This window comes from Carcharhinus amblyrhynchos, chromosome 9 (genome assembly GCF_965287045.1).
Source record: "Carcharhinus amblyrhynchos chromosome 9, sCarAmb.v2.hapA, whole genome shotgun sequence".
NCBI classification, from domain to species: domain Eukaryota; kingdom Metazoa; phylum Chordata; class Chondrichthyes; order Carcharhiniformes; family Carcharhinidae; genus Carcharhinus; species Carcharhinus amblyrhynchos.
In genome coordinates, this window is record NC_137332.1 from 37,075,036 (window position 1) to 37,100,499 (window position 25,464).

Sequence of the window (25,464 nt, forward strand, 5' to 3'; positions counted from 1 at the left end):
CAGTTCCCGGCCCATTCGCCCAGCCTATCTAGATCCTTCTGCAGACTCTCCACACCCTCCGCGCAATTTGCCGTTCCACCAATCTTGGTGTCATCAGCAAATTTCGACACCATACACTCGGTTCCCTCCTCCAGATCATCTATATAAATGGTAAATAGCTGAGGCCCCAGCACCGACCCCTGGGGCACTCCACTAGTCACCAACCACCAATCCGAATAGCACCCATTAACCCCCACTCTCTGCCTCCTATTTGACAACCAATCCTCTATCCACGCTAACACCCTACCCCCAACTCCATGCCCCCTTACCTTCTGCAATAACCTCTGAGGTACCTTGTCAAACGCCTTCTGAAAATCAAGACAGACCACATCCACCAGCTCTCCTCTATCCACCGCCCTAGACACATCCTCATAGAACTCTAATAAATTCATCAGACACAACTTCCCCTTAACGAAACCGTGCTCCGTCTGCTCTATCAAGCAATTCCCCTCAAGATGCCTCGGTATTTCCTCCTTGATGACGGATTCTAACATTTTTCCTACAACAGACGTTAAACTAACCGGCCTATAATTCCCTGCCTTTTGCCTGCCACCCTTCTTAAACAACGGCGTAACATTAGCCGTTTTCCAATCTTCCGGCACTTCCCCAGAATCCAGCGACGTCTGGAAAATAACCACCAAGGCATCCACTATCACCTCCGCCATTTCTTTCAGAACCCTCGGATGCATTCCATCCGGTCCTGGGGACTTGTCCACAATCAGTCTCTCCAGTCTGTCGAGCACTGCCTCTCTAGTAACAATAATGTCATTCAGGCCCTCCAGTCCTACCACCTTTCCATCGCTAACACCCAGCAAATTATTCACATCCTCCTCCGTGAAGACCGAAACAAAAAAGTTATTCAAGACCTCAGCCATTTCCCCATCCCCTACCACTAAGTCCCCCCTCTCTTCCTCTAAGGGTCCAACGTTCACCCTAGCCAGCCTCTTCCTTTTTATAAAAACTCTTGCTATCCTTTTACCCTGGGTCTTAAGACTGCTAGCCTAGTGGCAATACACTACACCAGTATCTTCCCCAGTGTGGGTCTTGTTTGCACAGCATCCACTTAAAGGCTGCTGTCACCTTTTAATTAAGATAACAACCTCAATCTCCAATTTACTGTCTGGGAACTATAATGGTATTTCCACGCTCCCCCACTCTCCCAATCACCCCACCAGTGCTTCACCCCCATCAACTCCAACTCGTAAGCAACAGGCAATCTAAAATCAACAAATAAACTTGTAAAATTTATGGAGAGACAAAGAACAAAACAAGAGAGGGTTTTTCAACAAATACTTGCTCCTCTTTCACGCGGGAGAGTTATTACAACTTAAGTGTGTAAAATACTAGGGGGCACGCACTTTAGACGAGAGGGGAAGTTCAAAGATGATGTGAGGAGCAAGTCATTTTTTACACAGAGTGGTAGGTGTCTGGAATGTGCTGCCAAGAGTGGTGGTGGAGGTAGATACAAAATGCACATTTAAAAGGGGCTTTTCGATAAGCATATATTAGAATAGAGGGATATGCACCACAGGCAGGCAGAAGGAATTAGTTTAATTTGGCATCATGTTTGGCACAACACCATGGGCCAAAGAATCTGTTCCTGTGCTGGACTGTTCAAGTTGGTCTTAACTGTTTCTTAATTTAGTAAGAGGGTACATCGAAGGTTCGGATGGGAGCCAAAATAAAACTAAGTTAGAGGAAAAAAAATACAAATATGAGATTCACTAAATGTTGCCAGTAGTCTCATGATACGAAGTGTTTCTATAAATAATGCAATTTAAAAATACTTTTCAAATCAGCAACTTTCCAATTAGCATTTGCAAAGATTACAAATCACATTTGCCAGAATTTTTTTTTTAAAAAAATCAGTGTGAACCTCTCTCATTAAGAGCCAATTCCCATTCAAACATTACTTAGCTTTCGTTCAAATATTGCCTTCTGGAGTTAGGAGTTCAACCATAAATTAAATTACATTTAATGCTCCAAACAACAGGTGGCATAGTGGCAGACTCATGTAATATTCAACTAGAACATTTAAAGTAGAGACTACTAATATATTAACAAGACAAAACTTTTCATAACTAAAGTATAATCTGCAAAAATAGATCTGCTTGCTAGATTTGGTTTGCAGCCTATTTTTCATAAATCTTTCCATAAGAACATGCCTCTTTATGCAATAAAATTTAAAAGAATTAAATCCAGTGTGCAGATATCAATATAAGATCCAAACTGCTCAAGAGAAAGAAATTCAGCCAAAAATGGGAAAAAATTGATAGAAAAATCATATTTTTATTTGTAATGGTTTTGTAAGTCATTCTAGAGACCTCTTAAATTACCAGTATATTTAAGTGTACTTAATTGATAGGTAAATACTGCAATATCCACCAAATAACCTTTGTGGGCAAGAGTTGGAAATCTATAAAGGCATTTCAGCAGAATAAAATCAAAATTCTTAAATTGTTTAACTTTTGACATCAGGTATTTTGCATCATATAATTTACATTCTTATTTGAAGCAGGTTAATAACGTTGAAATATCCAAGGACAAAATTGAAAGATTTAGAGGCGCTTGTAGACAACATCCAGCATGCCTTGCCTGATCACTGTGGAACAGCAAACAGAATGTTCTACTGCCAAAGAAAAAGTACAATATATCATGCATAAATTGACTAAATATTGATCAGCAAGACTGGAGGAGCCATAAAACACATCCCAACAAAGGATGGAGTTGAGATAACTGCCAAGTTTAGGGTTTTAAATTGTGAAAGTAGATGATTGAAACAGAATCTCAGAGGTTTATCAGTAAGTGAACACGATATAATACATAAAGATATAAATAATTGAAACGCAAAATCCATACTATTTCAAATCAAAAAGTGACAGAAGTATAAAGAGGCAAACAATTACAAAAGTCAAATTTAAGGATGTTAGTGCAAAATTCTTCAGCCAACAATGGGTCAATATAAGAAAAAATTACAAGGCAGGATAGAAGTAGTAAAACATTCAACTCCAGGGAGCAAATGCATATATGATGATCAGAAGGACACACACAACCACGTTCTGGCTGAATTGAGTTTCTCTCAGACATAACTAGTAAAATTCATTTTTAAGTTTGTTTTGCTAACATACAATATAAGCAAAGTTACTTCAGCCATCACTAACTACCTTTTCTTCATTTAATGTACAAAGAGATTTTGGAACCAATTGCTTTATGCAAGTGAGTCTATAATCCAAGTGCACAGAAACTAAGAACATCTTCAAATAGTTCCCCCCCTACCTCCACCAAACTACCATCTTGGTCAGATCTTGTCCACAATAGTTTTATTGTCTAGCTATAGGACACAGAATGAATGCATTAGTTCAAAGACTGAGTATCAATCTCCTCATTCATACTTGAAAGTTAAATTGCTTTTAGGTTTACTGTGGGACGCAATCTCTATCAAGTGAGCTTTTCAGCTTCTATTCTTTTATCATCAGCTATCAGTTACTTAAAACACTGAGTGACTTCATGACACTAGAACAGTACGAGTATTCATCTACAGCACAAACAGCTAATAAAATGCTCAGCTTTTGCTTCATTCTGGGACTTAAGGTATCACACACGAATCACTAGTCTCCTAGTGTTAAGTTTGCTTGTAGCAATTTAAATCACATTTGAGGTGGCTTTGGAAGACTGCCATAAAAACAGGTTCTTGAACTGGCCTTACTATGTGTTTATACAAACTACCATAAATCCGAGTTTAATGCACACCAACAAATGCATATCAAGCAGAGCACCACCCTTTGTCAGGCAGCATGGTCAGTGCAGGCTCGGAGGACCGAAGGGCCTGTTCCCGTGCTGTAATTTTCTTTGTTTATATTGCTGATTCACAATGAGTCAGCACCAGCTATGGGTTTCTCAAACACTGTATGGAGTAGATAGTCACAAGTTTCAACTAATTACAATATGCTAACACTGAATTGAGTTCAAAATTAAATATATCCTCAAAATGAATACAGTTGAGTTTAGGACTAATTTGGAACACAAATTATACCGTGACTCAAAAAAAAATCAAGTTTTGGATCATATCCAACCTTTCAGTAAGGGGGCAGTATAAAATATACTGTTTTCACTGCGAAGGCGGCTGTACATGAACAATGGGGTAATTGCTTTGCGGAACACTACCATTAAGCCTGCAAGCATGATTCCAAGCTTCGGATCACCTGGCATTTTAAATCTCATTCAGTGCATTCTATTCGCGGAGTTTTACACTGTTCCATTAGAGTTCAACATCAATCAATAAACAGCATCCCACATCTGTAATTGCTTAAAACTTTTACATCCCTTTTTTTAAAAATTCAATAAAAAAGGTATGAAACATTAACTTTGTTCCTCACTCACAAAAGCTATCTGGCATGCTGGACATTTTGCATTTTTCTTTCAGATTTCCAGCACCTATACTATTACTTTTTTTTAGGAGAAATGGTCTCTTACATAAGCACATTTCCATGAATGACATGGATATGTCCAAGGCTACATGATTCTTGTTTGTGAAAAGTATTGTGGTGTAAAGTGAGAGGACAAAAAACAAGATACTCGCCTTGAATACATTTCAGCTGCATCCCTTTTTAAAAATAAATGGGTGAGCCAGTGTTAACCCAGGTAAGGCAAATTCCACAATTATGCTTATGTATTTTTCTTAGAAACACTACACAGACGCCAACCTTTGGAATTCTTTGAAGCTTCCTGAACAAAAGCTAAAAGTTTCAAGGATTAAATGAAGACCGGTTGCATAAAATTGGCTTCTATTCCTTGGCATTTAAAAGGTTGATGAGATTCTAATCAAGCTGCTTATTATTGATAAAGGGACTGTACAAGTTCCTCATCCTCAAATACCTTCCGACTCCCTTTTAAAATTATGAAATTAACTTCCATCATCTGCTCAGGTAAAGCATGTAAAAAGTCTGACAACACCAGGTTTTAGTCCAACCTATTTATTTGATAATATACTCACAAGCTTTCGGGGTTAGCCCCTTCGTCAGGTGAATGGAGAGTTCTGGCCTCAGACAGAGCATATAAAGCACAGACAGTTTAGAGATTACTGATTAGAATGCGAATCCTTACACCTAACCTGCTGTTCAAGACCTGAAGTGGCTGATAATGTGAGTGGAAGGAGCACTGATCACAGTTTAAAGAGATGTGTATTGTCTCCAGACAGTATAGCGAGTGAGGTTTTGCAAACCCAGGCAAGTCACGGGGGTTACAGATAGTGTGACATGAACCCAAGATCCCTGTTGAGACCGTCCTCATGTGTGCGGAACTTGGCTATCAGTCTCTGTTCAGCGACTCTGCGCTGTCGTGTGTCGTGAAGGCCGCCTTGGAGAAAAGAGGCGGCCTTCACGACACACGACAGCGCAGAGTCGCTGAACAGAGACTGATAGCCAAGTTCCGCACACATGAGGACGGTCTCAACAGGGATCTTGGGTTCATGTCACACTATCTGTAACCCCCGTGACTTGCCTGGGTTTGCAAAACCTCACTCGCTATACTGTCTGGAGACAATACACATCTCTTTAAACTGTGATCAGTGCTCCTTCCACTCACATTATCAGCCACTTCAGGTCTTGAACAGCAGGTTAGGTGTAAGGATTCGCATTCTAATCAGTAATCTCTAAACTGTCTGTGCTTTATATGCTCTGTCTGAGGCCAGAACTCTCCATTCACCTGACGAAGGGGCTAACCCCGAAAGCTTGTGAGTATATTATCAAATAAATAGGTTGGACTAATAACCTGGTGTTGTCAGACTTTTTACTGTGTTTACGCCAGTCCAACGCCAGCATACCCACATCAGGTAAAGCATTCCAGACTCTAACAAATCAGTAAAAAAACTCTCTCTCTCTAGATCTCTTCCCAATTATTTTGATTCCACAATCACTAGTTATTGACCTACTCAGAATCCCTATAGTGTAGAAAGGATGCCATTTGGCCCAACAGGTTTGCACTGACCCTCCATTCACATAACCCGGTGCATTTACCATGGCTAATCCACCTAACTACATGTCTTTGGACACTAAAGGGACAAGTTACCATGGCCAACCCAGCTAACCTCACTAGATTATCCATATTTTCTCCAGAAAAATCAATATGTCATCTGTTAATCTCTGTCCTGAAGAGAACAATCCTAACTTTTTCATTGTATAAAAGCAGATGCTACAGATCTGAAATAAAAACTCAGTAGGTCTGGCAGCATCTGTAGAGAGAAACAGATTTAACATTTCAAGTCCAATATGACTCTTCCTTGGAACTGAAGAAAGGCAGACACATGATAGGTTTTAAAATGTTGAAAAGGGGAGGGGGGGGTTCAGGTGAGCATAAAAGGGCAAGTCAGGGATAGATTATATGACAGGGGGGATTAAATTACAATGGTCTCACGGTACAAAAGGCAGAGAGTGGGAATGGTAGTAGTAGAAGGAACAAAGCATTGTTCCAGAGTAGGTGTTGATAGCAGAATAAAGGTCAATGCTGCCTAAAAGCAAATCATAAGATGATACAAGCTGACATTGGGAGAAAGCAATACAAAAGAGAAGACATGGGCTGAAGGTGTTGAACTCAACATAGAGCCCAGTAGCTTTAAAGTGCCCAACTGAAAGATAAAGTGCTCCACCCTTAGCTTGCACTGGGTTTCACTGGAACACTGCAACAGGCTGGGGATACAAATGTGAGCATCTCATCAAGGATTTAAATGGCTAGTGATTGGAAGGTCAAGGTCATGCTTGCAAAGTGAACAGAGGTGTTCTGCAAAGCAATCACCCATTAAATGGTCTCCCCAGTGTAGAAGAACATGCATTGTGAGCAATGAATACAATGGACAAAGTTAACAGCAGTTCAAGCAAATCGCTGCTTCACCTGGAAGGTGTGTTTGGACTTTGGACAGTGTGGAGAGAGAAGATAAACAGGCAGATGTTGTACCTCCTACAATTACATGAAAAGATGCTATGGGAAGGGGATGAAGTGTTCAAGATGATAAAAGAGACCAAGGTGTTGCAGAGGGTACAATCCCTTGAGAATGCTGATAAAGGAGGAGCGGGGAGGTTGTGTTTGATGGTGGAATCATGTTGAGTTTGGTGGAAATGGCAAATGACAATTCTTTGAATGTGGAGGCTTGGGGGGGGGGGGGGGGTTGGAAAGTGAGGACAAAGGAAATTTCATCATGATTCTGGACAGGTGAGGACATAAGTGTGGGAAATGAGTCAGACATGGTTGAAGGCCCTTTTGGGAAAGGGGAGATCTGATGACACAAAGTTGAGTGGAAAAGCGAATTGCGTGGAGGACGCAGAAAGTCTGCAGAGAGATCTGGATAGGCTGAGTGAGTGGGCGAGGACCTGGCATATGGAGTATAATGTTAGCAAATGTGAGGTTATCCACTTTAGTAGAAATAATAGTGGGATGGAATATTATTTAAATGGTGAAAAGTTGCAGCATGCTACTGTACAGAAGGACCTGGGGGTCCTTGTGCACGAATCACAAAAACTCAGTCTGCAGGTACAGCAGGTGATCAAGGCAGCAAATGGAATGTTGGCCTTTATCGCTAGGGGGGTGGAATATAAAAGCAAGGAGGTCTGGCTGCAACTGGAGTATTGTGTGCAGTTTTGGTCCCCTTATTTGCAAAAGGATATACTGGCCTTGAGGGAGTACAGAGAAGGTTCACCAGGCTGATACAGGAGATGAGCGGGTAAGCTTATGAGGAGAAATTAAATAGACTGGGCCTGTACTCACTGGAGTTTAGAAGGCTGAGGGGGATCTTATAGAGACTTACAAGATAATGAAGGGGCTTGATAGGGTAGAGGTAGAGAGATTCTTTCCGCTTAGAAAGGAAACCAGAACTAGAGGGCACAGCCTCAAAATTGGGGGGGGGGGGTGTGTTTGTGTGCGTGTTTGTGTGCGTGTTTGTGTGCGTATACGCACGCAGTTTAGAACGGAGTTGAGGAGGAACTTCTTCACTCAAAGGGTGGTGAATCTCTGGAATTCTCTGTCCGTTGAAGTGGTGGAAGCTACCTCGTTGAATATATTTAAGTCATGGGTAGATAGATTTCTGATAGACAAGGGAATTAAGGGTTATGGGGAGCAGGTGGGAAAATGGAACTGATCCACTTCAGATCAGCCATGGTCTTGTTGAATGGCAGGGCAGGCTCGAGGAGCTAGATGGCCTCCTCCTGCTCCTACTTCTTATGTTCTTATCTTCGGTTCTGGAAGATGGAAGACATGCCAGAAATGCTGTTGTTATGGAAGGTAGCATTATCAGAATATTTCCAACCTGTTAACATAACTGTAGCACCTTATCCCTGGTAACACCCTTGTAAAACTCCTCTGCACACTAAGGCTTTCACGTGTTTTCTTAAGTGCACTGGCCAAAACTGTGCACAATACTCCAGCTAAGGTCTAAACAGATACCAAAATATGGGGCATGTTTATAAAATCAGGGCCAAAGCATTCAGAGGTGAAATCAGGAAGTTTGTTTTTTTAAAATTCACTCATGGCATACGGCATCACTGGTTAGGTCAGCACTCACTATGCATTCCTAATTGCCCTCAAGGAAGTGGTGTAGAAACACTTTCTTAAATTCCATGTGGTGGAGGTCCAGACACTGTGCTGTTAGGAAAGGAATTCCAGAATTTTGACTGTCACAAAAGATAGTGGAAACTTTCAATTGTCTCCACCCTGGCTGTGGATGCTGAATCAACTGATACTTTCAAGAAAGTGACTGATAGAATTTTTCACTGCAAGATTGTCAAGGGATTTGGAGAAAAGACATCTAACTGAATGGCAGAACAAGCTTGAGGAGATGTATGGCCTAGACTGTTCCCGTGTTCTTATAAAATGTAAAATATCCAAGAGTATTGTAATACTCAAGAAACAACTTAGTTATTATAAGTGTATCAAGTAGATTTACATTAACACTGCAATGAAGTTACTGTGAAAAATCGAACCCTGGTCCCTGGCTCTGAGACAGCAGTGCTTATCACCATGCTACCCCAAAAACTACTTTTAAGTAGACATCTCAATTATTTTGATAACTAATGTGCTCAAACATTAAAATAAGATTAATATAGAATATTTAAATATTTCAGCCTTTATAAACAATATTGCAAGAAAAAGAAATTAACTTACAACTTGTAAGAACAGTGTGGCAAGTTACACAAACTCGGGCCTCCTTCATGTCCATATAACTTAACTTGCACTTTAGACTGCAACATGCTGCACAAAAAACCTACAGGATTGAAAGGAGATGTTAAAAAAGTTCACACAATTCCACTGCATAAAACAAAAACCTATAAAAAGATTGAATTCTAGCAACGTATCAACTTTATGTATGTGGTCAAAACATTTATGCATTCAATTTAAACTACAGATTGTTAAAATAGAATTTATAAAAGCCAATGGGCACCAAATCCGAGAATAGTATTTTCCCTGAAGCAGTGACATATTTGTCACTGAACACTCGAGAAGTTAATTTCATCTGCTTCAAAGTAGAATACGGCCCACAATCTTAATTCCAACCTCTCTCAAATCATACAAAAATCACCTCACAATATGCCTGAAAAGACTGCTAACCATCAATAAAGTACAAGCAGAGACCAGACAGAATTCTAGTTTGCACAAATGCATTTAGTGGCAGAGTTATTTTGGAAAAAAGGGCATATACTAAAAGATTTTAAAAAATGATAAAGTAACTTAAATTGTCCATAATCAATCAAGTTTATAAAGTTATGGCTTGAAACACTGATTCACATCTTGGAATTAACCAACTGGTCAAACCTGAGGAATCTCTCTGCCTCTGACAATTATATGTTCATCTCAACCCAATCATGGTTTTGCTTGACTTCACTGAAATTTGAGCTTGAGACTTCAAAGCTCAATTCAAAACATAGAGCATAGAAAACTACAGCACTAACAGGCCCTTCTGCCCACAAGTTGCACTGATCATATCCATACCTACTAGGCCTATCTATAACCCTCAATCCCATTAAATCCCATGTACTCATCCAGAAGTCTCTTAAAAGACCGCAACGAGTTCGCCTCCACCACCACCGATGACAGCCGATTCCACTCACTCACCACCCTCTGAATGAAATACTTACCCCTGACATGTCCTCTGTACCTACTCCCCAGCACCTTAAACCTGTGTCCTCTCGTAGCGACCATTTCAGTACTGGGAAATAGGGTGGATTCTCAGAGGCTCTCTATACCTCTTAACATCTTATAAATCTCTATCAGGTCACCTCTCATCCTTCGTCTCTCCAGGGAGAAAAGACCAAGCTCCCTCAACCTATCCTCATAAGGCATGCCACCCAATCCAGGCAACATCCTTATAAATCTCCTCTACACCCTTTCAATAGCTTCCACATCTTTCTTGTAATGAGGTGACCAGAACTGCACACAGTACTCCAAGTGGGGTCTGACTAGGGTCTTATAAAGCTGCAGCATTATCTCCTGACTCCTAAACTCAATCCCTTGATTAATGAAGGCTAATACACCATACACCTTCTTAACCACATCCTCTACCTGTGAGGCCGATTTAAGAGTCCTATGGACCCGGATCCCAAGGTCCTTCTGATCCTCCACACTGCTAAGAGTCTTACCCTTGATATTACACTCCTTCATTCCACTGGACCTGCCAAAATGGACCACTACACATTTATCCAGGTTGAAGTCCATCTGCCACTTCTCCACCCACTCTTGCATCCTATCTGTGTCACGCTGCAACTTCTGACATCCCTCCAGACTATCTACAACACCACCAACCCACGTGTCGTCGGCAAACTTACCAACCCATCCCTCCATTTCCTCATCCAGGTCATTTATGAAAATTACAAACAGCAAGGGTCCCAGAACAGATCCCTGGGGCACTCCACTAGTCACAGATCTTCATGCAGAAAAACCTCTAATGGTTTTTGCTTATGATCCAAAAACTACTTCCCCTCAATACTATTCGGTCTTCTTAGATTATACAATTAGATCTTAGTCCATCTGCCCAAACATGGCAAGTGATATGGAAAGTTCCTGCCATGCAGGATCCAAAAAGCTTATTCCAGTACCCAACCAGCAACTGAAAACTTGCCAAGGAATTTCAAAACTGGCACATAATTATTAATTATGGATGATGGCAACGTTCCAATAAGACAACGCACCACCACCCTCTCAAGAGCAATTAGGGATGGACAATAAGTGTTGGCCTCGCCAACAATGCCCACATCCCATGAATGAATAACAAAAAAAATTTTCAAAGATATAGATGTCCAATTTCTTTAATCACTGTTGCAATTCATGCATTTCTTGTTCCTATGAATTATTGGGAGAAGGTCTTCAAGTTTGGGGGTGTAAGTACTTGCCTCAACTGCTGAATTATTTACACGGGAGAACTGAAGTACGTGATTTGTTTTCACAATTCTCCCTTTGCATATTTGATGGGACAACATGGAGTTCTTTTCTGCATCTAACTTCTAGTGCTCCTGGCCTAGAATGGTTCGATAGACCAAGGCGCTCCAGTGTCAGCATGGTTCAAAAGTAGGACTATTGCTGAGTCAGAAAGTTTATTGGCTTCATTTCCACAATCTAGGCTGACACTCCAATGCAATACTGAGGTAGTGCTAAAATGACAGATGTGCCATCTTTCAGATTATGCATTAATTGGGGGTTCCATACATCCCCTTAAGTGGATTACAGACGCTCCCATGACACTATTCTAAGAGCAGATGTGTTCTCCTGGTGCCCTGGTCAATGCTTAAATGGATCATCTGATCATTTATCTCATTGCTGCTTATGGACCTTCTTGTGCACAATTTTAGTTGCAATATTTCCCACAGCACAACAGTGACGACAATACCACCTGCCGTGGCAGGATTTGAAGCCAGGTCCCCAGGACATTAGCTGGGTATCTGGATTAATAGTCTAGTGATAATACCACTAGACCACTGCCTCTGCTGAGTATGGGGATTCCATTTACAGTGATAACCCACAATGTGCAGATCACGGAGTTGAGCCTCATCTTATTTTCACCAAACATTTACATATGGGCACGCCAACAGTAGACATCAAACAGTGATTAGAAGCAGATGTTCTGGCCAATTCCGTCAGTATTTTCTGAAAATTAAAGCAAACAATTCAAAGCATCAAATTTACCGAGGCTATATTTGGAACATGTAAGTTTTGAGGTTGATTATTTTTTCAAAAAGAACATTGAGGCACATATTTTGAATGGGGCAACATTTTTGCAGAACAATAATTTTAAAAGAATTTCTGGACATCATGTTCCAAGCTAAGCTTTGCAAACATATCTGTTGTCTAAGAATGTCTTCAATGCTGCAATCAGCTTAATAGAAGTTGTGGGATAATTAGTTGAATCTCTCAGCAGGACTAGAGTGACTCAATATTTGGCTGAGTACGAGCTTATCAGAGTCGGCATGGATTTGTGAATGGAATAGTACGTCTGACTGGTTGCATGAACTTTGTCTGTCTTGCCTCAAATTTAGATAACTGAGGGGTATCTTGAGGGGAATTGCTTGATAGAGCAGACGGAGCACGGTTTCGTTAAGGGGAAGTCATGTCTGACAAATTTATTGGAGTTCTATGAGGATGAGTCCAGGGCAGTGGATAGAGGAGAGCCGGTGGATGTGGTCTGTCTTGATTTTCAGAAGGCGTTTGACAAGTTACCTCACAAGAGGTTATTGCAGAAGGTAAGGGGGCATGGAGTTGGGGGTAGGGTGTTGGCATGGATAGAGGATTGGTTGTCAAATAGGAGGTAGAGAGTGGGAGTTAATGGGTGCTATTCGGATTGGCGGTTGGTGACTGGTGGAGTGCCCCAGGGGTCGGTGCTGGGGCCTCAGCTATTTACCATTTATATAGATGATCTGGAGGAGGGAACCGACTGTATGGTGTCGAAATTTGCTGATGACACCAAGATTGGTGGAACGGCAAATTGCGCGGAGGGTGTGGAGAGTCTGCAGAAGGATCTAGATAGGCTGGGCGAATGGGCCAGGAACTGGCAAATGGAATTTAATGTTGGCAAGTGCAAGGTGGTCCACTTTGGTAGGAATAATGGTAGGAAGGATTATTACTTACGTGGCGAAAAACTGCAGCAGGCGACAGTGCAGAGAGACCTCGGGGTCCTTGTGCATGAGTCGCAAAAACCCAGCCTGCAGGTGCAGCAGCTGGTCAGGAAGGCGAATGGGATGCTGGCCTTCATAGTGAGGGGGATTGAATATAAAAGTAGGGAGGTCTTGCTGCGGCTGTATAGGGCATTAGTGAGGCCGCAGCTGGAGTACTGTGTGCAGTTTTGGTTGCCGTACTTACGCAAGGATATTTTGGCCTTGGAGGGAGTGCAGAGGAGGTTTACTAGGCTGATACCGGAGTTGAGGGGGTTGAGCTATGAGGAGAGGCTGGATAAACTAGGCTTGTACTCGTTAGAGTTTAGAAGAATGAGGGGAGATCTCATTGAGACGTATAAGATGACGAATGGGATGGATAGGATAGAGGTGGAGAGACTCTTCCCGCTCAGAAAGGACAGTAGGACTAGGGAGCACAGCCTCAAGATGGGGGGGGGGGGGGGAGGGAGGTTTTAGAACGAAGTTGAGGAGGAACTTCTTCACTCAAAGGGTGGTGAATCTGTGGAATTCTCTGCCCGTTGAGGTGGTGGAGGCTGCCTCGCTAAATATTTTTAAGACGCGGGTTGATGGGTTTTTGATAAGCGAGGGGATTAAGGGTTACGGGGAGAGGACGGGAATGTGGAACTGAGCCACGACAGATCAGCCATGATCTTACTGAATGGCGGGGCAGGCTCGAAGGGCTAGATGGCCTACTCCTGCTCCTATTTCTTATGTTCTTATGTTCTTAATTAATTGAAGCATTTAAAATGATAAAGAGGTTTGGTAGAGAATCCAAAACAAGAGACCAATGAGAGCTAGGCTATTTGGGAGTGGTGTTGGGAAGCAGCCTGCTGTGGTTAATTGCAAGGCCAAGCAGTCTTCTCTCTCTGCTGACGGTACAGAACTGCTGATTGAGATATTAATTGATTTGTAGGAAAGCCTGTAGCTTGATGTCAAAAAAATACCTTCTGCGGCCACCTTCTCCATGGCAATAGGAAACAAAACTACATTCAGGTAAAAATGCTAATTAGCTCTTTTTGACCCCCAACTCCTCTTTCACCTGAGAAGTAAATGGACAGTTCATAGCACAACTGTTTACAACCAAACATTGGTAACATTGTTCAGGGGCTTTGGGATACTCAAAGGCTACTCATTGCAACAGCCATTGTCTCCAAGTATAAATGCCTTGCACCATCTTCTTTGTAAAATACAAGTCTTCCTTTGATCAAATTAAATCACCCAGGTTCGCTGTCAGGCAGACTGCAAAACAGGTCACATGACCCCATTTAAGCTAAAATCCCAGGATACACTAATCTTACAAATCTCAATTGTAACAAAGGACAATTATTTGTTTGCACTGGGCTGGAAAAGTGGTTAATAAGATCTTAATAGCATCCACAAGTGGTTCAAATCTTGATTTGAGTAGTGCAAAAAAGATCAAGAGCATGCATTTATATAGCACTCTTTATAAATTTAAACCAAAGCAATTTAAAATCAACCAATTACTTTTCAATGTGGTTGACTCTTAACTCCTCTTTCAAGTACCATTTCCCAGGCAACCAGGCAATCTCCACTAGATTGGCTCATGATTATGCATAGCAAAATACTTCAGTGGTTTGCCTTTTCAGTATGGCTGACCAGGAAACTCCCCTGCTCTTGATCACCTGCCATCAGGCGATTGAAACGATAAACAGCCTGTTTGGCTAATTATGCGTGTACCTTCCATGGTCATCAAGTTCCAGGTCCAGAAATAGGGACACTCTCACTGCACCACAAGATCTCCCTTCAATTCTTAACTACCCTCCAAAATAGCTTAGCAAAGTGACAAAACCACCAAAGATTTGTTATCAAGTCCACAATCTTCTGGTTCCACCCAGCTTTGGTACCATCACAATAGGTAAAGCCACAACAAAAAAGTTGAAAAGAATGAAATAGAATGAACCACCTGGCATTAAGCTGGACCAGAGCAAGTCAACTACACCAAGTCCTCTTCACTAACATCTGGGGATTTGTGCCAAAATTGAGAGTGCTGTCTCACAGACTAACATAGTCACACTCATTGAATCATGTACTTCACAGCAAAAATATCACAAATTCCTCCATCATCCCTGGGTATGTCCTATCCAACCAGAGATGGTGGCTTAGTACAGTATGCAGTTAGGAGGAGCAATCCTTGGGAGTTCTCAACATCAACTCAGAATGTCATGAAGTTTCATGCTATCAAGCCAAACATTCAAATAGGGAAAGAAAACTTCCTGTTGATTATCACTTACTGCTGCCATAAATTCATGTTAAACACCACCAGGAAGAAGCAGTGAGGGTAGCAAGGACACAGAATGTAGTCTAGATGGGGCCTTCAACAGTCATTACCAAGAGTGGCTTAGTAGCATCACCACTGACCAACTGATGAGTTCTAAAAGAGACAGCTACCATTCTGAGCTTGTGGCAGGTGGAAGAAGAACAAACAAGAGAAAAAACAACTTGATCTCACCTAACCCTAACCTCAATCGTCATGTCAGTAATGGTGGAGATGTTCTCTGAAGATTATAACTTTTCAGATTTTGAAACAGTTCACACCCAAAGGCAGCAAGCCCCAGGTAACCTCAAGGCTGGAGCTGATAAGCAGCCAATAATATTCAATCCACACAATCCTAGGCAATGACAATTTCCAACAAAAGAAAACTGTAACCATTTTCCCTTGACATTTATGGGCACTACCATTGTTGAATCAGCCCAACATCAACATCCTGGTTATTACCATTGACCGGAAATGTTACTTAGTCACATAAATATTATGGTTACAAAAGCCAGTCAGAGGCTGGGATCTCATCTCCCCACTCTCCAAGGCCTGCTCACCGTCTCTCAGGCACAAGTCAGGAGTGTAAATGCAACGTTCTTCACTTTCCTGGATGACTGCAGCTGACAAGAAACTCAACACCATCCAGGGAGAAGCAACTCACCAACTTAAACATTCATTCCCTTCACAACAGTAGCAGTGTGTAGTATTTACGAAATGCTCTGCAGTGCTTTTCTAGTGCTCCTTTGACAGCACCAATCAAATGCATGACACCTCCAACCTAGAAGGATATGGGCAACAGATGCATTGGAACACCATCACTTGCAAGTTCCCCTCCACGTCACACTCCATCTTGACTTGGAGCTACATTACTGTTACTTTACTATATCCTAGTTCTCCATTCTTAACAGCACTGTGGGTGTATCTACACCACAGTTCAAGACAGCTGTTCACCACCACTTCCTCAAAGGCAATTAGGGATGAACAACAATGGCCTTACCAGCAACACTCCCATCCCGTGAAAGAAAAATAAGTTGCTTTTACGCAGGCTAACTGAATTTAATTCATTTGTTTCAAAGTTATCAGAAATCCGTACCTCCCTTATTCTACAATCTCTCCAATAATTCACAAACTATTGCAGTGTTTTGCACTATGGACTGTTGTCCTTCATAACCTTGATTGTAAAATGGGAAAGCTAGATGGTTATAAAAATGTCAGCAAAATTTGACCTCCCATTCAGTAGCTACTCAGCAATGATTCAATTTACCTGTATGTTCATAACATTTATTCAGTTACAAAAACAGAATAATGCAGGAGCTGAGAATTTAAAATAAAAACAAAGTGCCGCAAATGCTCAGCAGATCAGATAGCATCTGTGTACAGAAACGGAATTAATGTTTCAGGTCAAAGGGTTTATCTACGTAGATGCAGTCCGATCTCTAAGTACGTAAAATATTTTTTTTTTAAATTTCAGTTCTATTATCGTCAGTTCACCAAAGTGAATAACTGCAAATAGTCATGTACCACTCTCCTCGGTCAACGTATACAAAATACATATTAGTAATTCTGTATTATATTTCTATTACTGAATCACATTTACAGATATGTCCACAGAGGTATAGCAGATGGGGGAAAATGGAAATGGTTGATGGATCTCAGGAGGGACAAGAGGGAAATTCATTAAAGATGTACTGATTAAATGGGGACAGGCGGGAACTGAAATTAGGGTAGATTGGATTTGTTTTTACATTAGGGATTTGATAACAGGCGCATCAAAATATAAAAAGATCATCGCCCATGTAGTTAAAAACGTGGTAACAATATAGCAGTAGATAAAGAACAGTAAATAAATAAAACAACAGTTTCACAGATGTGTTATGAATTTGATATCCATTACAGTAATTGGGCACAAGCTTCTATTTCTATTTATAAAACATCAAAAGCAACAGGACATAAGACTGTTTTGTCTTTTTAGTCCCAGAATTTTACTAGCCAATAACCTTCATTTGAATTGCAAAATTGCTTACAATGGAAGAACAATTCAAATTACAAAACAAGAGTACAAGATCAGGTAAACATTTATCAAAACTACCACAAAAATTCAATAAGTAGTACAGCACTATTAAGTACAAACTTCACCACAAGCTACAATTCTAAGGAGTTGAGTAGAGTAAGCAGTGACCAAGAGCAAAAACAAGCATTCTTTAATCTAGCTTTGTGTACCAGTGAGTTTTAGCAATAAACAGGTGTTGAAGCATTTCCTGTTAGTCACTGCTAAACTGTTCCATCCTCAACTACTCAACTTAAAACAATATCTTTGTTAGATTCACGCCTCTCCCGCACCTCCCGCCCCCCCAAGTACACCACTCATCACATTTCTATTTTCAAAGAATTTAAAAATCAATGTGCCTAAATCAGAAAGACAACTCACCTTTCCACAAGCTCTACAGTGATGACGTCGCTTTGTAAATGTAAACTTCAGCTCACATTTCATGCAGTTTGGTGCTTGAGAATCTGGTACCCATACTGGAGCTACATCACCTAGATTTGTAAATGGCTTTCTGAGGGCTCCTGAAAATTGTCCCGCTCGTAGGTCATTATCTGGACTTTCAGGTCCCAAAGTATAATCAGTGTTGATGTCTTTGGAAGCCCCAGCATAACACACACCTAATTCATCCCCATTAACGCTGCAATCTAAAGCACTACCATTTAAAGAACACAAGGAGGCATCTTCAGGGGGGTCTATTTTATCAATACATCCTACATTTTTGTTTTTTACATTGTTTGCTGGGTTGGTTGAGCCCAAATCATTCAATAATTGGTTAGTCAAGGGTTTTGGGATTTGTAATTTCAGGTTCAGAGGTTGCTTGGGTCGAGCACCTCCAAAAGGAATACTGACTGGCTGTGCATTATTTAGAGCTAATTTTGCTGCATTTTCACGAGCACAAGCTATTGTAGCAGACTGGGTGGGAGTGTTAAAATAATTGTCTTTCAAATGATTCGCAATATCACTAGAAATACTTAATTTGGTCAAGCCATTAGTTACTCCTATTTCCATTGTGTCATTTTCCCGGTGTTGTGTGTAGTTGTAATACTCAGACTTGCTCTCCTCAATCTCCTTCTCTTCTGTAACTGAATCCTCTTTTAAAGGCAAAGATTTAGAAACACAGGATGTGGTTGAACCTGGCATGGATGTAGAGTCCAATCCATCACATGAACAGTAAGGTGATGACAATTGTTCCTTCACGTTAGCACACAAGATATTTGATCCTTCCAGCCAATCTTCACCAGGAACCACAGAGTCTGCCAGTGGCTTTGTTAGATCTAAAACAATCTCGCCATTATTTCCAGAGTTTTCCTTCATAATCCTGTTTTGGAACAATGAATCATCATCCAGTGCTTCATGACTGCTTTGTCTCACGTGCTGAGTTACCTGATCAAATGTTGCTTCAGACTGAGGTGATATGTTACGTGAGTGATGAGACAGGTCAGTGGTACATCCCTGCACGAACAGAATGTCATTGTTTTCATCGTTTTGACAAACGCTGACATCATTCTCAAAATGGTAATCGTCATCTCCACAATTACCATTATTTGAGGAGTTATACTGGATTGCCATCTGATTTGGCTTGCTGTTTACAGAACACATCTCAGATTGTATTTTCTCAGAGTCCATTTTTAGCCCAGTAAAATTATCCAGGTCACCCACTATCTGTGTAGTAATGATTTCATCCAGGCTTCCATCTACATTATTTCCAGTTTCCACAACTGTATTATTTTCAACCTGTATTAGTGACTCATCTTCAAGTTCTACAACAGCATCATTTACTTTAGCTTTTCTAGAGAATGAATCATTTAATTCATTTCTGCTAGTAGCACAATCCAATCCAGATAATACGTGCCGTTCGCGAACAACCGATAAATCGTCCACCATCCAGGACTCCTTTGAATTAAGCGATACATTTTCCAAATTTGTACAGTTCCTTGAACTTTCCAATGAAGAGTTTGCAGACAGCTCATCTGTACACAGCACATTTAATTGTTCAATACTTTTCATTGCAACAGTCTCATCAGTTTGACCATTCATGTCAGATAACAATTGGCCACTTGGCAGATTCGTGTTTTCTACTATAAAGCTGTTAACATTCAACATATTTTGGCTGTTTGAGGTGTCTTCCTGCAATAGGACATCACATTGTGCTGGTTGGCTGTCAGAATTCTGTACAACTAACCCAAACATACTTGAAGAGTTCATATCTTCAGAAAAGCTCAGTTCATTTTCACAAGTAGACTTGGCTGATGATTCAGAAGAATTTGGCCAATGCTCACCATTATTGTTTTTGTTCATCACAGGAACTCCATCATTAATTCCCTGCATATCAAGTGGTAGATTTTGTGTGGCATCATTTCCATTAAGACAATGATTGCCTTTTCCAAATACTACAATTTCAGGTTTAGGTGAAGAATGGCATTTCAGTCTTGCTTGTACCTCACTGGACAATGCTCCCACGTTCACATTAGACAAGGCTGGATTTAATGACAGCAGGTGAGAGGGTGGATCCAATATCTGACTCCACTTTGCCTCAAATACACTTGGGGACTCAGTCTCATCTGGAAAGAGAAAAAAAATCCAGGCATTATTACAAATATAAACCTTTAATTCAATATTATCTATTTAGTTTTATTAGCTCATATTTGTCAAATGCATATTGATCATTCATTCAGCTCTTCTGAATCAACTCTTGGAAAACCAAAGCAGCATCCATCAAAATGACACCTGAAATAACTCTGCTACAGGATTACTGGAGTTTCAGCTAATACAGAGGACTATTTGTAATAATGGAGATCAACAGGAGCTAGAAAATTATAAATCACCAGCTGGAATATTATGGGTAATACTGGATGGCAAACTTCATCGAAGACGTAAAACCATTAGAAAGAGTGCCAATGATACCAAACATGGAGGACTCCAGTTTGAGGGGGTGAAGAAAATAGGTCCTTTTTTGGAATAGATGTGGTCGAAAGATGATCTAATAGAGGTTTTCAAGATGGGAGATTGCTGCCTGGTAAGTGGGTCAATAATTGGAGGTCATGAATTCAAAATCAGATAAAGATCAAGCGGGGAGAAGAGAAGAAACTTATTCACTCCAATTTGTGAGATAAAAACACCACGTGAAAAAGGTAATGAAAACCAATTCTATAAATAATTTTAAAAGGGAGCTGGCAACAACTCGAAGATGAGGGATTTACAAAAGGTTATAGAGGCATACCTGAAGCCATAATGGAAGTGGAATCCAAAAGGGATTTGGCTAAATATTTGTGAAATTTTAATCTTATAAAACTACTGGGGAAAGGAGACAGTTGATATCCCTTTCAAGGTGGCAGTGCATGGAACCAAATGCAAGCTTAAAATTATAAAATGTGTTAAATCAATAGAATTTAAGTTTTACAACTTCTGTATGTTATCTTTTCTTCGTAATGTTTTAGTGTCCTCTCTGCGCATTTTCTTTCAGTTTTCTAAAATTAAAAAGGTACAAAAGGCAGGAATGTGCAACTAGATACAGAATCCCTCCAATGCAGGAGTCCATTCCACCCCATTAAATCTCCACCAAAGCTCTGACAGCGCATTTTACCCAGGCCCCACCCCATTCACATTACTCCACACATTGAGCACTAATCCCGCTGACGTACACATTTTGAGACATTTTAAGGGACAATTTCGCACCGCCAATCCACCTAACCTGCACATCTTGACTGACTGCTCTTTCAAAGGACCAGCACATGACAGATCAAATGATTTCCATCCATGTACATTTTAGGATTTGATGAACTGTTGAACACAAAGTTTCATAAAAGTACTTCTTTGCTGGTACACGAATTCAACATGTAATTAAATTTGACTGGCCATTGGTGTAATGAAACTACACTTCTCCTTTACTTTGCAAGAATGCAATAAGTACCTTTAATTTTAGAAAACAAACAAAATACACCGAAACAAAGAGGACACTGGTCCCATGCACCACCTCCTTGAAAGGGATATCAACTGTCCCCATTACCCAGTGGTTTACAAGATTAAAATTTCACAAATATTTAGCCAAATCCCTTTTGGAATCCACTTCCATTATGGTTTCAGATATGCCCTTATAACCTTCTGCATATTTCTCATGTCATCTTCCAATTACCTTAATATTCTCGATAGTTACCAGTTCACCACCCTATAGAAATAACTTGCATTACATAACATAAGAACATAAGAACTAGAAGCAGGAGTAGGCCATCTAGCCCTTCAAGCCTGCCCCGCCATTCAATAAGATCATGGCTGATCTGTCGTGGCTCAGTTCCACATTCCCGCCCTCTCCCCATAACCCTTAATCCCCTCGCTTATCAAAAACCTATCAACCGCGTCTTAAAAATATTTAGCGAGGCAGCCTCCACCACTTCAACGGGCAGAGAATTCCAGAGATTCACCACCCTTTGAGTGAAGAAGTTCCTCCTCAACTCCATTCTAAACTGCCCCCCCTTTTATCTTGAGGCTGTGCCCCCTAGTCCTACTGTCCTTTCTGAGCAGGAAGAGTCTCTCCATCTCTATCCTATCCAGCCCATTCGTCATCTTACATGTCTCAATGAGATCTCCCCTCATTCTTCTAAACTCTAAACGAGTACAAGCCTAGTTTATTCAGCCTCTCCTCATAACTCAACCCCCTCAACTCCGGCATCAGCCTAGTAAACCTCCTCTGCGCTCTCTCCAAGGCCAAAATACCCTTGCGGCGACCAAAACTGCACACAGTACTCCAGCTGCGGCCTCACCAGTGCCCTATACAGCTGCAGCAAGACCTCCCTACTTTTATATTCAATTCCCCTTGCTATGAACTCCTTAGTTACGTAATCAAAAATTCTTCAGAATTTTAGAATTAAATTTGTAGGGCATGGGTGTCACTGGCTGGCATTTATTCCCTGTCCCTAGTTGCCCTTGAGAAAGTGATGCCTCCTTGAAACGCAGAAAGAAATCCCACAACACCATAGAACACAGTTTTATTTGTAGCAAAAAGCCGCAAACTTTCGGGACAGGCTGTCCCTTCGTCAGGTGCTCCCAGCCAAGTGCATTGACCAGAACAGGTGCTGTAGTGTGGCAACTAGGGGAATTCGTTAGGTGCTCCCAGCCACCTGACAAAGGGACAGCCTGTCCCAAAAGCTTGCGGCTTTTGCTAGAAATAAACCTGTTTGGAATTTAAGCTGGTGGTGATGTGGGATTTCTTTGTTTTACCCCAGTCCAACGCTGGCATCTCCACTTCTTGAAACGCTGCAGTCCACATGCTGTGACTTGACCCATAATGCCGTTAAGGGGAGAATTCCAAGATTTTGACCCAGCGACTGCGAAGGAACGGCAATATGCTTTCAAGTCTTTCCTCTGCTTTCCCAGAAGACTAAGGAAATTTGGCATGTCAACTACAACTCTCAGCAACCAGGGCGGCATGGTGGCACAGTGGTTAGCACTGCTGCCTCACAGCCACAGGGACCTGGGTTTGATTCCCAGTTTGGGTCACTGTCTGTGTGGAGTTTGCACGTTCTCCCCGTGTCTCTGTGGGTTTCCCCTGGGTGCTCCGGTTTCCTCCTACAATCTGAAAGACCTGCTAATTAGGTGCATTGACCAGAACAGGTGCTGTAGTGTGGCAACTAGGGGAATTTCACAGCAACTTCATTGCAGAGTTAATTTCAGCCTTACCTGTGACTAATAAATAAACTTTAACTTTAAACTTTTACAGATGCATCACTGAAAGCATTCTTTCTGGTTGTATCACAGCTTGGTATGGCTCCTGCTATCCAAAATTGCAAGAAACTACAAAAGATCACAAATGTAGCCCAATCCATCACGCAAACCAGTCTCCCATTTATTGGCTGTCTACATTTCTGCTGCTTTGGCTAAGCAACCAGCATAATTAAGGACACCACACTCCCCGCACATACTTTCTACCACCTTCTTCCATCAGGACAAAGATATAGAAGTCTGAGATCATGTGCCAACTGACTCAAGAACAGCTTCTTCCCTGCTATCAGATTTTAGAATGGACCTACCTCGCATTAAGCTGATCTCTCTCTACACCCTGCTACGACCATAACACTAAATTTTGCATTCTCTGCTTCTCTACGAACGGCATGTTTTGTCTGCAGAAAAGGCAAGAAACAATACCTTTTACTGTATACTAATACACGTGACAATAATAAATCAAATCATCAGGATGGTGAGTGGCTTGGAGAGGAACTTGCAAGTGGTGATTCCCACGTTACTGCTGCCCTCATCTTTCTAGATGAAAGTAGTCATGGGTTTGAAAGGTGCTGTCTAAGGATCTTTGGTGAATTTATGCAGTGCATCTTGCAGATAGCACACACTGCTGCTACTGAGCGTCAGTAGATGTAGTGCCAATTAAGTCAGCTGCTTTGTCCTGAATTATATCAAGTTGCTCGAGAGTTGTTGGGGCTGCACCTGTCCGGGCAAGTGGGAGGTATTCCATCACACTCCTGACTTGTGCCTTGTAGATGGTGGATTGGTTTTAGAGATGAGTTACTTGACGCAGTATCCCTAGCATCTGACCTGCTCTTACAGCCAGTCTTTACGTGGCAAGTTTCTGGTCAGTGGTAAAACCAAGAATGTTGACAGCGGGGGATTCAGTGATGGTTACATACTGAATAGCAAGGAGTGGTGGTTAGATTGTCTCTCATTTGGTGTCTGGCATTTATGTGGTGCAAACGTTACTTGCCACTTGTCAGCCCAAGCCTGGATATTGTCCAGATCTTGTTACATTTGAACATGGACTGCTTCAGTATCAGAGGAGGCACAAATAATGAACATTGGTAATTACTGGCGGTAATTGGTTGGGTCGGATTTGTCCTGTTGTGTACAGGACATACCTGGGCAATTTTCCACATTGTCAGGTAGATGCCAGTGTTGTAACTATACTGGAAGAGGTTAGCTAGATGAGTAGCAAGCTCTGGAGGACAAGTCGTCAGTACTATTGCCGGAATGTTGTCGTGGACAGATGCATATCCAGCTGACAGATTGGCAAGGATGAGGTCAAGTACATTTTTCCTTCTGGTTGGTTTTCTCTTCACCTGCCGCAGACCCAGTTTAGCAGTTATATTCTTTAGGACCCAGCCAGCTTGTTCAGTAGTGCTGCTGCCGAACTACTCTTGGTGGTGGATGCTGAAATCCCCCATCCAGAATATATTTTGCACCCTTCCCACTTCCAGCACTTTGTCCAAGTGTTGCTCAACGTGGAGGAGTTCTGTTTCATTAGCTAAAGGAGGATGGTATGTGGTAACCAGCAAGAGATTTCCTTGCCCACGTTTAATCTGAAGCTTTGAGACTTCATGGCATCCACAGTTAACGTTCAGGACTCCCAGGGCGACTCCCTTCTGAATGTATATTACCATGCCACTGCCACCTTTGCTGGATCTGTCCTACCAGTGGGACAGGACATATCCAGGAACCTATCACTTTTCGGGAATTGTGAACCTGCATGCCAGATCCCTCTGTACGTTAACGTTCCTAAGGGTTCTGCGTTAGTGTAATTTACACCTAAATTTGATCCTCCAAAATGCATCACCTTGCATTTGCCTGGATTAAATTCCATCTGCCATTTCTGTGCACAAATCTCCAATCTATATCCTGTTGCATCCTCTGATGATCCCCAGCACTATCAGCAACTCCAATCTTCATGTTACATGCAAACTTACTAATCATACAACCCGCATTTTCTTCCGGGTCATTTATATAACTACAGAAGTCCCAGCACTGACTCCTGCAGAACACCACTAACTACAGACCTCCATTCTGAAAAACACCCTTTTTGCGTGAGAATGACTACATCAGGCTGTTGCTTGACTAGTATGCAAGACAGCTGTCCCACTTTTGCACTAGCCCCCAGATGTTAGTAAGGAGGGCATCGCAGGGTCAAGAGGGCTGTTTGTTTTGCCGTTGTTTTTTTCTGGTGCTTAGGTCGATGTCAAGTG

At 41.5% G+C, this 25,464-nt stretch overlaps 1 protein-coding gene across 3 annotated transcripts in view; it reads right to left on the bottom strand.

Annotated features, from left to right (window-relative positions):
• The window catches only part of zfyve9a (zinc finger, FYVE domain containing 9a), a 117,353-nt gene that overhangs the window by 35,236 nt on the left and 56,653 nt on the right, over positions 1-25,464 (bottom strand). For all 3 annotated transcript variants that reach the window (XM_080195465.1, XM_080195466.1, XM_080195467.1), the window contains exons 4-5: positions 17,888-20,067; positions 9,187-9,286 (exon numbers count right to left, since the gene is read on the bottom strand). In XM_080195465.1, the coding sequence (XP_080051591.1) occupies positions 9,187-9,286; positions 17,888-20,067 (2,280 nt within the window). The remainder of the gene's footprint in view (positions 1-9,186; positions 9,287-17,887; positions 20,068-25,464) is intronic.